The sequence below is a fragment of the Corvus moneduloides genome, chromosome 13, assembly GCF_009650955.1.
Source record: "Corvus moneduloides isolate bCorMon1 chromosome 13, bCorMon1.pri, whole genome shotgun sequence".
In the NCBI taxonomy this organism is placed as follows: Eukaryota; Metazoa; Chordata; class Aves; order Passeriformes; family Corvidae; genus Corvus; species Corvus moneduloides.
In genome coordinates this window covers 5,663,216-5,678,007 of record NC_045488.1, presented here as the reverse complement: position 1 = coordinate 5,678,007, position 14,792 = coordinate 5,663,216, and the positions used below count along the sequence as shown (strand labels likewise).

The 14,792-nt window shown below is 49.7% G+C and overlaps 1 protein-coding gene across 4 annotated transcripts in view; it reads right to left on the bottom strand.

Annotated features, from left to right (window-relative positions):
- NTRK3 (neurotrophic receptor tyrosine kinase 3) overlaps positions 1-14,792 on the bottom strand; it is a 219,078-nt gene that overhangs the window by 163,704 nt on the left and 40,582 nt on the right. For all 4 annotated transcript variants that reach the window (XM_032122343.1, XM_032122344.1, XM_032122346.1 and 1 more), the window contains one exon: positions 1,853-1,921. In XM_032122343.1, coding sequence (XP_031978234.1) covers positions 1,853-1,921 — 69 coding nt within the window. The remainder of the gene's footprint in view (positions 1-1,852; positions 1,922-14,792) is intronic.

Here is a 14,792-nt window from a genome sequence, read left to right as displayed (position 1 = left end):
ACAAGGAACTCAGAGAGGAACATTTGTCAGGAAGCACCTAAAGCAATTCCTTAGGAAAAGTGAACTTGGCCAGGCTCTTACTCCAGCCCAGCCAACAGCAAGGCAGCCCCCGTGGGCAGGCACATTTGTAGGTCTAAATTGCTCACTGGAGCTGGTGCCAGAGGTTGGTTTGCCAAGACCCCTTTCACAGCTTGGAGCAGGAGAGGTTCAGCTGAGGCTCCTGCCACACACGATGCCAAAGCTGCCCATGTGAGGCCGTGGAAAACACACACCACATCAGTACTGCTTTCCCACCCCACCATGACTTCTTACCAACCAGCCCTGTGATCTCCCACACTTCTTTGTGCATTACTTCTTTCATTCATTGGGGTTTGTTATCCCCAAGAAAACTGCTCTGAGCACAGCTCCAACTGGAGCCAGGTAATTCAGCTCAGTCCCACTTGCCATACTGCAGAGTGCTGGCCCCAAGTGACTCTGCTGACACCATCCAAAGCCACCCTGAGCACACCAGCTCCCTGCCAGGAGCATCATATCAGAACACAGATGTATTCATCAGGTGAAGTACCCTTTGCTGCCCAACAGCAGCTTCTCAATTCCCTTTGTGCTTGGTATTGGTCTTTTGAGCCCGGCTGGAGCTGGCAGACCTGGGATGTGCCTGAAGAAACAAAATATGACCAAATGAAGCAAAAGCACATAAAACCAAGCCCCTTTGGAAGTATTCCCATTAATCGGCAGGCTCACCATTACCCCAGGCCCTGGGAGTGCCTCCAGCTCAGGACTGCAGCCCCATTTGCTCCTCCACTCTTGGGTCTCTCTTGGGTAACAACCATCAATCTGAGTTTTGCCAGACAGTGCAATGACAATAAGTAAAGGTCTAAGAATACAAACGACTCATGCTATTAAAATTGAAACCCGAGCCAGGCTTGAAAAATATTTAGAGCTGTAATCAGCAAGGAGACGAATTCTGAATTCAGCATTTTAACTCTGCAAGCCAAATTTCCCCATCAGAAGGGCGTTTCTCCATTTTCTAATATCACTATTAGTATTTTTCATTTAACAATTTGACAGAAATAAAATACACTGCAGTAACACTGGTGATAACACACTTACTCCCACTTGAAAGACTGTCTTTATTCTTTCATAAGTCACTTCTAGCTTACAGCTCTATTGATCATCGTGAGGATGAATGGAGCTTCCCAGGATCCTCTGGGACAAATCCTACATATATATTTTTTTATACCCACCAAACAACTATTTCTAAAATTCAACAAAACAGGTCATCAGGGCAATGCTCCATTGATTTCGTGCCCACTTATTCTTCAAGCATGATGCTGAATGCTCTATCAATAATTCAGCAGGCTGAAGGCCAACAGTGCCCCAGGAGATATAACTATCTCATCATCTCCCACATCAGAGCTGGAAGGTGCCTCTGTTGCTACAGAGAAAGGGAATCATCGGCCTAAATGCAGGGGTGTCTTGTAAAGCATGTGTACCAACTAAAGAAAAGCAGTTATCCCTACCCTGCAACAGATGAGAGCAAGTGTTTGAAGACATTCACTCAAAAATCTGGCCTAGTAAGTATTTCTAATGTGCTCGCAGAGTTAGTCAACCATTTACTACTCCAAGCATGACTTGTTCATCATCCCGACATTAATTAGGCAGCTGCTGTGAAGTTAAAAGAGAAGCAGTTCTGCTCTGGTACTCCCATACCCAGGAAAGCCTCCCAAGGATGTTGCTGCCCACTGGAGTTTTAGGTAATTATTTGCGGGCTTCAAAATAGCTCTATCTGGAAATCGTTCCTCCTCTCAGCCTCCTGTCTTTTCCCAGGAGATACCCCCAGGGTGGGACTTACAGTTCAAAGAGTCGCAGTGTCTGGAAGAGTTGCCATGACAGAGTGGTGAGCCGGTTCCCGGAGAGGTCTCTGAAAATTAAGGGGGAAAAAAGAAGAAAGCAGTCACCGTAAATAATTCTTCCTGCACACGGCCCTACAACCTCCACAGAGCTCATCATCCTCCTTGATGGGGAGGCTGTCAAGCAGTTTAGAACTCAAGTCCAGATTTCATAATGGGAGAGTCTAATGAGGACAAACCCAAATGAACCCTTTCTCATCTTTATTTTTTTTTTTTTAAGGGGAAAAATGATTTATATCCTGCTGCAATGTTAAGGAAAAAAAAATCCAATGTCTGACTCTTGCCCGTGAATCTGGAGCTCAACCAACCATAAGCAAAAAGAACAAGTCTAATTTCAGAACTTGAACAAAAAATTAAGCACAAACCTCACGTTAAAAATAGTAACAGCCAGGTTCAAATGACAGCACGATGATTACCCAAGGTGTTCTCATATGATCTGCAGTAGCTCTGCGTTCCAGGTGTCCCGGAATGGCTGTGTGCTGCTTGCACCCAGGGGTACCACTGCTACAGCAGCCAACAGCTCCCCATCCCTCTCTCCATCTGCCCAAACTTGCAAAAACATAAATCTCATCCACCTGGGAAAGCTTTGCAACCCAGCAGATATCTTCTCTTTAGCTGAAAGCCAGAGAGGATGAAAGAATGCAAAAGGAACTGAATTAATAAAAACAAGAGGAAGAAATGTGTCTGGAGTAAGGTGAGCAGAAGGAGAAAAGCCCCTGGTATCTAACAGCACAAAAAGATGGCAGTGATACACATTCTGTCCCAGCCAGCCTTCCCAGGGACACCTGGCCAGCCTGAGAGCCACCAATCGAGTGACCAGCCCATGGGGTGAGTGAGCAGAGGAATGGGTGATCACAAGCTCTGGGAGAGCCCCAAATGCTCACAGAACACCTCCAGAACACACAGGAGGTGCAGCCTCACATCCCTCACTGAATCCATCCCTGCTGTGAGCCGCAGGCAGGCAGGGCAGCCCAGCTTGAGGCTGAGGATACCCCTCTGCCTCAGCCTGGCCCACAGGGAAGATCGATGAAGGGCCAGAGGCATGAATCATCTGAAGTTCATTCTACTCTGGGCTGGCCAGAGAGGAGGTATGACCCAAGGCAGCCCAGCTGTGCAGGGCTCAGCCCCCAGTCCCTGTTTGATTTGCAAATAAGTGCTAAAATTAACCCTGAATGGCTCCTGCTGGCACAGGTCTGATGCACGAGGATTTGGGATGACAGATGCATTTCTTCCCTTACACTGGGTCTCAGCAAGGGACAAACAATTCTGGTCCTGTCCCACCTGCACAGAACTCTTCAATTAGGAGTGGAGATGCTGCTCACACAGCAGAGCATTGTCCCAAAGCCTGTCCACGAGCCTGGCAGAAGAACAAGCCCAAACACAATGATGGCACAGCGCTGCCTTTTTAAATTCTGGCTCTGCTTCACATCAGACTATCCTGCTGTGGGAACCACAGCAAACCACAGGTACCTCATTTCACATGACTATGATCCCACCATTCCCATGTCTGTAGACAAACTGCTTCCAGTCTCTGACAAAGGTGGTAAAACTGGCAGGTAAAGCTAAGAAGGGGGGAAGGAAAACATTGCAAGGCTCCCTCCTTTATCCACCCCAGGGCACTGAGCATCTGGAAATTTTGCAAAGACAGATGAAAAGTGGGAGGGGAAGGAGCAACTCTCTGTTACTGAAAAGTGAGACAGTAAACTCCCTCCCCCAGCCCAGGGAGAAGAAGGAAGCGTAAAGGGGATGCATGAGAGACAGCAAGATGTGGGAGAGAGGCAGAAATGCAGAGGAGGGAGTGAATCTCGCTGGAATGTCCTTTCTCAAAGGTCATGTTTTGCTACATTAGGCAGAAATGTCAAGAGAAAATTGGATTCTGAAAGAGAAGAGAAAAAACAACAGGCTTTCCACGCAAATAAGTGAATCAAAAATAGCATGATCGTGTTATTACAATTTAGGACACAGAGAGATGGAGAAAGGATACATCCTCACTAATGCAAGGAGCTTTGCCAGGCAGATGTGCTCCGCTTCTCATCTCCTGCAGTGCCTGGAAACCAACTCCTACCACCTCCTCCCTCCCCCAGACAACAACCCACAGCAAGCATTAGACAGAGAGGAGATGGGTCTTCCCTTGCGCACATCTGGCAGGAGACTCTGCTCTCAAAGGGCAGAGCCAAGGTTTGATCTGACCTGACCATCAACTTCTGCAGGGCTGGTCAGGGGGACACACACCCACGGCTCTGCTTCAGACCAGCCTGGACACACACACAGAGGAGCATGTCTGTCACTGGAAATATACTTCAAAACCTCACAAAGGTCCTTAGATACTTCAAAACCTCACAAAGGTCCTTCCTCAGGCTCAGACCTCAGCACAGAGACCGAAAGGGGCTGCACACAAACACACATCAAAAAATACACCATTTCGGTCACAAAAACTCAAAAGGTCAGAGATGCCAGGACGGGGATTCCACATGCAAAAGGGTACAGCTACTGACTTGCGCTGCAGAAAATAGAGCTCCTCCAGAGAAACCTCACTGCACAGCAATGATTTGTCCCCAGAACAGATCCATCCCACATGCTGGATGGGGCAGGTTTCCTGGGGAAGTGAGCATGTAATTCTGTAATTAGAGATGGAATCACAGTACATGCACATGAGGAGAGATTAAATTATGGCTCCGCAGGCAAGGCTCTGAGCTCCAGCACTTTAACTCCTGTTGGGTGCTTGCAAAGTTCCCCCCCACTCACAAACCTCAGCTGCACACACCAAGTTTCCCAGTGCTCTGTACAGCATAAATGGGGAGGGTTGGGGAAAATCAAGGCACTCACATCCAGGACTAGTCCTCTCACAGCGCCAAATCAAGGCCTCTCACAGGCCCATTCTGCCTTCCTGCTGCATTTCCAAGGCCAAAAGTCTGCTGCCACCTCCAAATCCCTGTTACCTGCAGGGATGTGAACCCCCATCCTCCTATGCTGTGGCTGGGCAGTGCCAGCTCTCTCCTTCCTGACCCATTTCCTTCTCCCTCCCAGCTGGCTGAACCACACTACTCATTGCTCTCCAACCACTCCCAAATATTTCTCAGCCTCAATTTCCTTGTCCATGCCCAAATTTCCTATTATCTTCCCCACTTTTATGTCCTCCCACACCAACACCAGTGTCCCAAGACATCCTTTTCAAAACTTTTCCCCTCCAACTGGACCAAGAGCCATTCTGCTGACCTAAGATGTCCCTGAGCAACACCAAGTCTTCCAAGAAAAATCTGCCCTTTGACAAGATTTCTTTTCCTGCTCAAAAGGAGGGTGCAAGTGTTCTGTAGCAGGAGAATCACCAGTATTTTCTAGCTTGAGCAAAACAGCTTCTTTCCCAACCTCCCTTCTACCACCTCACACATTTGAGAAAGCTCTTATGTGAGACCAGAAAGTAATAATAAAAAATAGAATCAGCCAGGAGCAGACATCCAGCACAGAAAACTTCAGCCTGAGCAATTAAAATTTGGCAGAATTATAGGAAAGTGGAAGCAGTCCTGCAGCAGTGTGCCAGACAACCTTTATAACAGCCTATACATCAGCTCCACCTGTAACAAAAAAGCACATCACACGTCGAGGAAACACAGGCAGAGGGAGGCAAAATGCCTTCCCTGTGTGTTTCTCAGCAATGAACAGGAGCCTTTCTCTTCCAGGACAGATCTGCCATCAGCGTTCCTGGAACGTATTCAAACTGTTTCTTTGCCACGGGACATTTTCTCCATCACTCACAGGATGCTCTTTTCCATGGAGACAGTCTCTAGAAGTAGCTGCCAGGGTGCTTTTTACCTCCAAAAAGAGTTGAGTAGAGAGAGGGGGTTGGATGGAGCTCACCTGGACCAGGTCCAGGGTAGAGCCACCCAACCCACCCACGGCTGAGGCTCACCACCACTCCACAATGCTCCTGCTGCAGCAGCCGTGCTCCCAAGGCTCCTGCTCCTATCCCTGCCAGCCTTCTCCACCAGCACCTCCCTGTACACCTCAAGGGCAGGCTGTCACCACTGAGTGACAGCTAAATCCCAGTCCTTGCTCTCTCCCTCCATCCTCTTCCTACATTTCAGGAGGGGACACGCCACATCCTGCACACTCCCCCACAGCTCCCACAGGCACTGCCAAGACCTCGCTGGCAACCAACAGGGAAGGGGAGGTGACCTTTGCCATTTTGTGGCAGCATGAGGGACAGATGGGGCCACGGAGTGCACCTCCTGAACAATCTCCTGGGGTTAAAAAAGGGATGGGTGAGGGTGGGACAAAGAGGAATCTGGATATCTGCAGACCAGAACAAGCGGACTTTAGTGCAAGAGGAGACAGCATTTTTAGTTTTCCCTTAATTACCCAGCAGCCAAAAGTGTTTCCACTATTAAAGCCATTTTTATTCAGCTAAATTAAGCCAGTTGCCTCATTAATGACACCAACAAGCAGGAGCCCCTGTAATTAAACTGTAAGTTATTTTATGCAGTTCAGCTCAACGCAACGGCAGAAACGCTGCTGCTGGGGAGGGACCCTGTGCACCTGTCCCTCCTCCATGCAGCTCCATCCTCCACTTGCCCTTGTTTCCAAGCTGACACATTTATTTCTGCATGGGAGAAGTTTTTCACACATTTTAATAACATGGTGCCACTATGAAAATCCTGACTGGGAGGGATTAACTTCACAGAGCAGCTGGGGCTGAGGGAGCACGAGCAAGTGCCTGGCAGAAGTGCGAGGAGAGATGCACATCCCTCAGCTGTGGTCCACAGTGCTGGATATGCTGGTAGCACCACATGTGACTCCCTCGATATTTGGGCACAACAGGTGCTTCCCATCATCTCACAGCTCACTGCTGAGTGCTGGTGGCCGCAGGAGAGGGGAATGTCACAGCCTCACATGCTGCTGTAGGGGCAGCTCTGTTCAGGCTTCGTATCTGCAGCAAGTAAGCTGTTAAAGCTTTTGGGTTTGAACCAGAGAAATGCTGGAAAGTCACTCTGGGGCTTGCTTATCCCTGCCAGATAACTCAATGACCTCTAAAAGCACTGTTACACTCCCCAACACCCTTCCTGCCTGCCCATCCCCCTCCTTTCTCTTCCTGTTTAGTAAGCAGCTTTGCTCGTTAAGGGAAAAAAATGTACTGCCCTCCCTTAATGAGTGTGCTAAAATTACCCCAACAAGTCCCAGAAGCTGTGGCAGGACAGGCCTCCCCACAAATCAGGCTCTACAAATATTAGACTCAATTGGAATCTCCAATAGCTCAGCCCCAAGTCCCAGCAGGACACGCTTGAGACAGCCTGGAAAAGGACTGGGCACTGCCAATTGCATGCAAGCCTCGCATGCCCGGAAAGCAGAGTGAGCAGAACAGAATGTGCCATTAAACTGGTCAGCCTGAGATTTCAGAGCTGCCAGGAGTTCTTCTGGATCTGCTCCCTGTTCAGGCTCATCACCAGGACACATATATTGGTGCCATGGAGGAGTGAGACAGTTTACAGAGGGCCTCAGCCATGGTCTGGCATTACCTACAACACAATTCTGCTCCTTAAACAACATCCCTGCAACCCCCAGGGCTTTTCTGACCCCAAACACAGCAGAACCAGAAAATCTCCAAGGTTCAACCTTCCTTTGTGCATTTGGGCAACAAAACTAAATCCTTTCTCCCATCCACAGGTTCTGTCCTGTACCTCGTAAGGGACAAGTCACACAGCATGTGCCCTGATATAATCATCTCATTCCCCACAAATTATTTCTTGTTCTAGGGCTCAAAATCTGCAATAATTTCCCAAACTCAGAGCATCCTACATCAGAGAGGAGAGAGGAACCATCATGGGTGACACACAAGAAGAGACCCTGCCACTCCACATGCACACCACTGGTCCTGGAGGTGTGATACTGGAGGAAGGAACCACCAATCCCTCCTCATTTCTCAGTTGCAGGACCCTGATTTTCAAATTCACTCTGAAACAGGGCTGAGGGAGGTGGAAGGGGCTGGTCTTCTGCACTGTTCTTTAAACAACAGCATTAAAAAGCAAAAGCTGCAGGGCAAGTGGGAAGGCAAGAAGGCACCACACCTCTGTCACAGGGCTCCCAGAGCCAGTGCCAGCAGCACATCTGACCCACGCCTCTCCTCCCACTGCCTCTGCAGTGCAGCAGCCACGTCCTGCTGCTGCCTTCAACCCAGCCCAGCCTTTATCTTAAAGGCCATCTCCTACCCCATGACACTTCCACACCCTCCAAGTCATCTCTGAGGCATCTCCCAGCTGCACAACGCTTTGTTCAGAGACAAATCACCCCTCAGAGTTTATTGTTGCTCGCAGTTGCAGTTCAGCTCATGGTACAGATGGGAAGGCGTCACCAGATGTGGGTCACGCTGTCCCCTGTGCTTCGAGGCAGATCAGATGCAGGGATCTGGCCCTCTGCACTACACTCATCTTGCCCTTGTTGTGTGCAGTCTCCATCGCTCTTCTCCAAAGACATCTGGGCTCTCAGAGGACTTGAGCAAAGCTTAAAAGCTGGGTCAGCCCTGCAGTTGCTTTCCCTTTGCCTGCCAGCTTCCCTGCAGGGCAGAGTCCAGCAGCATTCACACAATAGGTCAGTCTTCTGCTCAAGGAAAAGAAAAATCACCTTGCAACGGGCAAGAGCCTTTCCCCATGGCTGCCCTCCTGCAGCCAAGAGGTCCTCAGGGCTGCACTGCCCCCAACCCATCTCTTCTGTCCTAAACTGCAGTAACTCTAGATCCATTAGACTGAAATACTACTCTATACTGGGCTCTGCTCCTGCTTTGGCATGCAGAAATAATACTGGAGATGTGTGCTGTCTGAGGACAAGGGTTGCCAGCTGCCAGCTCCAGTGAGGGGCTGGGTTTATCCAACCCTGTTTGCTTCAAACTGCATTGTTCTTCAAGCTGGGAACAGAGAACGACTGGGGAATGCCTCCTGCTCACGGGTTTCCAGTGAACCCAGAGCCAACCCGATCTCCCTGTGTGAGAGAAGAGCTCAGAGCTGTGGCAAGGCACAGCTTGAGGAGATGGCATGGGAAGGAGAGCCATGCCCATGGGGCATTTACCAGCTCCTCTGCGTGCACTATAATTAGACTTTGATGGTATTAGAGGTTTTTTCCAACCTTAATGACTCTATGAGCACCAGGCTCCCAGGATCCCACGTTTCCCACCACCTCCCCCTCAAATACAGTGAAGCAATAGAGACAGGTGCTCATCAGGAGGTACCACCCCAGCTGGGAGGTCACTCCAAATGCCCAGGCAGACAGGGGGAGAGCTGGACAAGGTCCATGTGAGAGCCTCTATGTCAACACATCAAGCGCAGACGTGCTGGGAAATGTTCTGGTCTTGCCTCTTCCTCCTGAACAGGGACTGTGAGCTCAGCTGTTAGAGGGCTCCTACACCAAATTTATATTAAAAAAAAATAACTTCATATATCCCCACCTACTTGGATGCCCAGAAATCAATGAGCCTTGAATAACCCCGAAGGGGTTAGTAAAAAAAAAAAAACAAAACAAAAAAAAAAAAACCACCAAAAAACTAACAGCTGGGCCTGAGCCCCAGCTTTCCTGACTCAGGGAGCGGTGCCAGAGGCTGGGATGGACTGGGAGGGTACCAAGAGCTCTGCAGAGCCTCTGAAGAAAGGAAGGGGTATAAATATGAAAGCATATATATATATATCTCCAGCAATAGCAAAACAACAGGGCATACGGCAGGCTGAGCTCTCAGCAGACTCTGCTAAATGGTTTCCAATTAATTAACTGATTACATGATAGAACAGAAGGGGATTCAAGTGAGTACTGTTGACCTTTAAGAATAATTAATATCATCAGGATAGCAAAACTCGTCCAAGAAAAATAATTAGGAAGATTCTAATATTGCCTCCAAAGATTCTAATATTGCCACATCGAAAAGGATGAGGAAGGTTCTGGTTAATTCAGAGGCGTGGTTCCCAAGTATTTCCTAGCAAACCCCGTTCTCCCTTACACTTGCTTCCACCTGCAGATCTCCCACATACATGTGCTTCTCCCTACCCCAGTCCATCCTCCCTCTCCTCTCTAGATCCATTTTCCCTGTCACCTCTTCTACACCCCATCCCCCCTCCACTCTCCATTTCTTCCCTAAAGACGCCTTGCTCCATTTCCTTGTTGGAACCTCCTCTCTCCAGCCTGGTCCCTGTCCTTCCCACATCCTCACCCAGAGTTCCACTCTGCCTTCCTGAGCCTCAGGAAGAAGCCCTTGTCCCTGCACATGACACCAATCCACTTTTTATCTCCACTCAGCACTGGCATCTTCATAGGCTGACAGAAGGCAAGCGCTATGTGTAATCCCAAAAAAACCCTTCCCTGCTTTTCCTCAGCAGTCAAATCCATCACAGAGGCTGGTCTGGGAAGCAGATGTAAGAGATGCACAGCAACAGGAGGAAGATGGGAAATGCATGAATGCCTCCTCTCCATTACACCTCACCAAGCACATGAATGCTCTCACCTCACTATGTTTCCCTTGCTTCTCCTTTCCCAGTTTGCTTGGCCCCAATGTCATGCATGGGACAGGGGCTGGAAAGCCATTCAGCCAAGCACGAAGTGTAGTGCTGAGCTTCTCAGGGAAGGTAGCCTGAACACATTGGGAGTGAGGTCACATGAGCAGCCAACATTTCTTGAGGGAAGTGTGAAAAACCAACCCTGGAATGAAACCCACCTTTGCAGTGAATAAATAAATTTCCTCTGCTGCTTTATTATCATTAAAACTTCTGTGGCTTGACACTTCACTAAATTATAGATAAAAGGAAAAATGGTCTTCCTGGGCTCAGAAAAGCAGGCTGCTGCCAAAACCCTGTGTTTACAGCAGCTAATGAAAAGAAAGCCTGCCATTAGCCTGCAGCACTCGCCCCACCTCGGCAGGGAACAGAGCTACCTGCACCCCCAGCACTGGGAGCCTGGCAGCAGCAGCTGGGCACCACGGGGGAGCAGAGCTGGGGACAGGCAGGGGCAGTGGGCCGGCACGGGGAGGTGCCCACGTGGGGAACCAAAAGGACCACGCCATCAGCCAGCAGAGATGGCAGCTGCCACCTCCCATGCTGTGCGGAGCCTCCTGGCCACAGCAGGAGGTGAGGCTGACTTGCTCCAGCTACGCCTCATCAAATGACAAGAAAAACACACAGACAGCACCAAGCAGGAGCTGCCTCGTGCCAGGCTGCTGCCTCCCCCTGGTGTCTGGGGGGTGGGCACGGGGAGCAGGCAGACAGCAGGTGCCTGGGGCACACCTGAGCATGGGCATAGGAGCGCCTCTGCCCAAAAACCTGTCTGCAGCACCTGAGCGCACAGGGAGGAGTCATGCTCGGAGAAGAGGCCTGCCTGCAGCCACACCTGAGCCATGGCATGATGTGCCCCCTGACAGCCCAAGGCACCTTGGTTGAGGGGGACAGGGAACTGGTGGTGTCTTAATCCAGCCAGAGCCCAGTGAAGCCTGCTTGCTACACTCCACGCTTATAACCACCCCAAAAGCAGAAAGAAAGACGCTTTGCCTTTGGCAGTGAACCCTGTCAAAACAAACAGGAATGTCTGCACACAAAAGTTAGGTTTTACCCATCCTTCTCAATACATTACATACTTTTAAAAAAAGTATGTTTTGCTGGTCACTGGGAGGAATATTTTCAAATGGAAAGACTAATCACCACAAAGCACTGAGTGCTTTAGAGTGCAGCAGGCATTCCTTCATTATTCTGAGACAGCAAATTACCCACAATTATCAACATGCACAACTGGATACAGCAAACATTTAGCCAAAGCCCATGGATTGTGGTTGCAGCGAGGTTGGATGGCAGATGTCCTAGAGAACTACTCATGTGAGAAAGCCCCAGACAGCAGCCGGGTAGTGGTTTGCAAAACAAATCCATTCACGCTGCAGAGCACAGTCAGTGCCAGGAATCACTGCAGTTCAGAAAGTTAGTATCCACAGAATCTTAGAGCGGTTTAGGTTGGAAGAGAGATCATGTTATAGAGATCATATTTTCCCAAGCCCCCTGCCATGGGCAGGACACTTTTCGCTAGGTCGGGTTGCTCAGAGCCCCATCCAGCCTGGCCTTGAACACTCCCAGGGATATTGCAGGTATTGTGGCTGTCACACAGGCAGGCTGGCTACACCGCAGATGGAAGAATAAAGGCACTGCTGGCAGTGAAACCAGCCTGGGCACCCCAGAGGCAGGCTCACACCCCACGGCTTGAGCCAGCTTGCAGCCGCAGCCGGGAGTGCTCAGGCACTGCTCCCTGAGAGCCAGGCTGGGGCTGGAAGGTGAAGGAGCTTATTCCAAGAGAAGGCAGAAGAGGCAGAGGGCAAACTGCAGGCTGGGCTGGGAGGGCAGGGAAGCCGGGAGGCTTCAGCGCAGGCAGGGAGCTGGGGCCGGGGGCCGGGCGGCTCCAGGGAGCCGGGGCCGGGGGCCGGGCGGCTCCAGGGAGCCGGGGCCGGGGGCCGGGCGGCTCCAGGGAGCCGGGGCCGGGGGCCGGGCGGCTCCAGGGAGCCGGGGCCGGGGGGCTCCAGGGAGCCGGGGCCGGGGGCCGGGCGGGACGGGCCGGGCAGGAGCAGCCGCCGGCCCTGTCCGTGGTGCTGAAGCGCGGCCCCGCGGGGCACCGGGCACGGCCTCACCCCGCCGGACACCGGCGGAGCTCCCCGGGAAGCAGTCCCGGGAGTGCCCAAGCGTGACTTCAGGCATGCCGGAGGACAGCAGGCATGAAACATGGTCAATCCTCAAGCACTAGCAAGGCTAAAGTCATGGTCACCCCCAGCTCCCCGGGGAGACACACCCCTGGCTGTCACTGGCAGCCCTATAAACATCCCGCAGTCTCTTGCATCCGACATAATTAACAGCTTATCCCTTCCCAGATACAAGTAAGGGGAGGGGTTGGTGGGAAACTCCACCCTTTGACCAGCATTCTAATAAAATTTTATAATTCCAATAAAACTCACGACTGCCTAACTTATGACATTTAAATTCCTGCCTTGTCACACACCATCATGAATTAATGTCCCATCATTCATGCCGTGTCATATCTTATTGCTCAAATAGCATATGTTCTCAATGTTTCTATATTTCTGCCCTGGTGCTTGTTGCCAATACATCAAAAAGGGAAAAACCAGCCCTGCAATCACACTGTTAGTAAACTAGGACCGTGGAAAGAAAAATCCCAGGAGAGACAAATTCTGTGGTCACTTAACTTCCACTCATCCTGTCATGACTGTTCATTCCCCCAGCATTTTTCAAGCTGGTTTCCATGTCCTCAGGTACCCCCCTGCCAAGGAGGGTTCCTCTTCCCTCTGCAGCCCCTCTCACACTGGCACGGACAGGTAAGAAATGCTTTGCACCACAGGGTTTGGGAAGAAAGCAAGAGGGACAGTCAGAAGCTGTTTCTGGAGCACTTCCATGCTGCAGTGATCTCAGAAGCCTAGAAACAAGATCCATTCCTTGACACACCCAAATCTCCAGAAATCAGCTCATTCTGTGCTACTGGTGGTCTCAGAGATGCTGTGAGGTTTAACCAAGGTACAACTACATCTCATTTTCAGCATCACATCCAAGAGGAATGTTGTGCCTCTCTTTGAGGGGAAGCTCACCACAAGACATCCACCAGGCCATTGTTGCACGGAAAAGACTAGGTCAGAGGCTGACACCCCCAAGCCCACCAACTTGTCTGAAGTTCACATTTTACTCCAATCTTGGGGAAAAAAAAAAACAAAACAAAAAAACCAAAAAAAAAAAAACAACAAAACAAAAAAAAACTTTAAAAAAATTAAAAATAAAATAAGAAAAAATCAAATCCAACCAAACAAAAAAATACAAAAACCAACAAACCACGCATCATTGTAGGAAGAGCTTCAATTTAAACAGTCTGAAGACTTTTTTAAAGAATGGATGGGAAAAAAATGGGAGCTTTACAAAAACCACAGTTGCCCATTTCACATGTCAGTCAGAAGATGATCAAATTTCAGAAAGGGAAATAACTTTCACAATGTAACTGGAAAGATCATCTCAACATTTCAAAGGAAAGAAGGAGAGACAAAACCACAGTAAAATCCCAAGAGCCCAGGTACCAGAGTGCTACTAGACATTACATAAGAATCCAAGTAGGCAAAACTTATTTGTGACAGAGTGTAACTCATCTCACATTGCAACAGCATCCCACAACTCAAGGCCAGGTTTCATTAGAAATCATACAAGGTGTTATGTCTCAAATAGATCAAATAAAAGCAGAGAAAACAAATGTTATTCCAGATTTTAAGACGGGGAACTGAAGCAGGACAAATCTTGGCACAAAGCATGAAGCACTTGAGTTGGAAACTCTCTCTCAGGTCCCACTAGAGTACATCAGTCACAAACTCACCACTCCCCCTTCTATCACAGAACAATAAACCCTCCCCACAGCCAAGCAAGGCAGCCTGCAGCCAGCAGTTAGTTACCCAGCCCTATGAATGCAAGTCAAATGATTTCAACCCAGCCTGAAGGAAAGCCACGGTCCTGCAGGGAACTGGTCTCTCCTCTGGCCTTGTGCACAATGGCTGGTAAAAAGCAGGACCCACCTCTGCCGCTGCAGCAAAAGCAGTAGCTGCAGTTAACTGCTTATCAGTCACCTGCGGCAGTAAACCGGGAATAAACACGCCATCAAAGCCCTGCTGCCGATTAGCATATCAGCAAGGACCTGCACTACACTGGCATCCAGGGGACAAAGCAGATGGGGAGCAGAACAGGAAAGTTTATGGAAGCAGAGATGTTACAGCTGTTTATTCCAGTGGCTGTGCTACAGGCATGGCCAGAATTTTCTAGGACTAGAGACATATGGGGGGAAATGGCTCCCTGAGTAAATCACAGTGATTTGATCTTGGAAGGGGCTGGAGCAGGAACATCC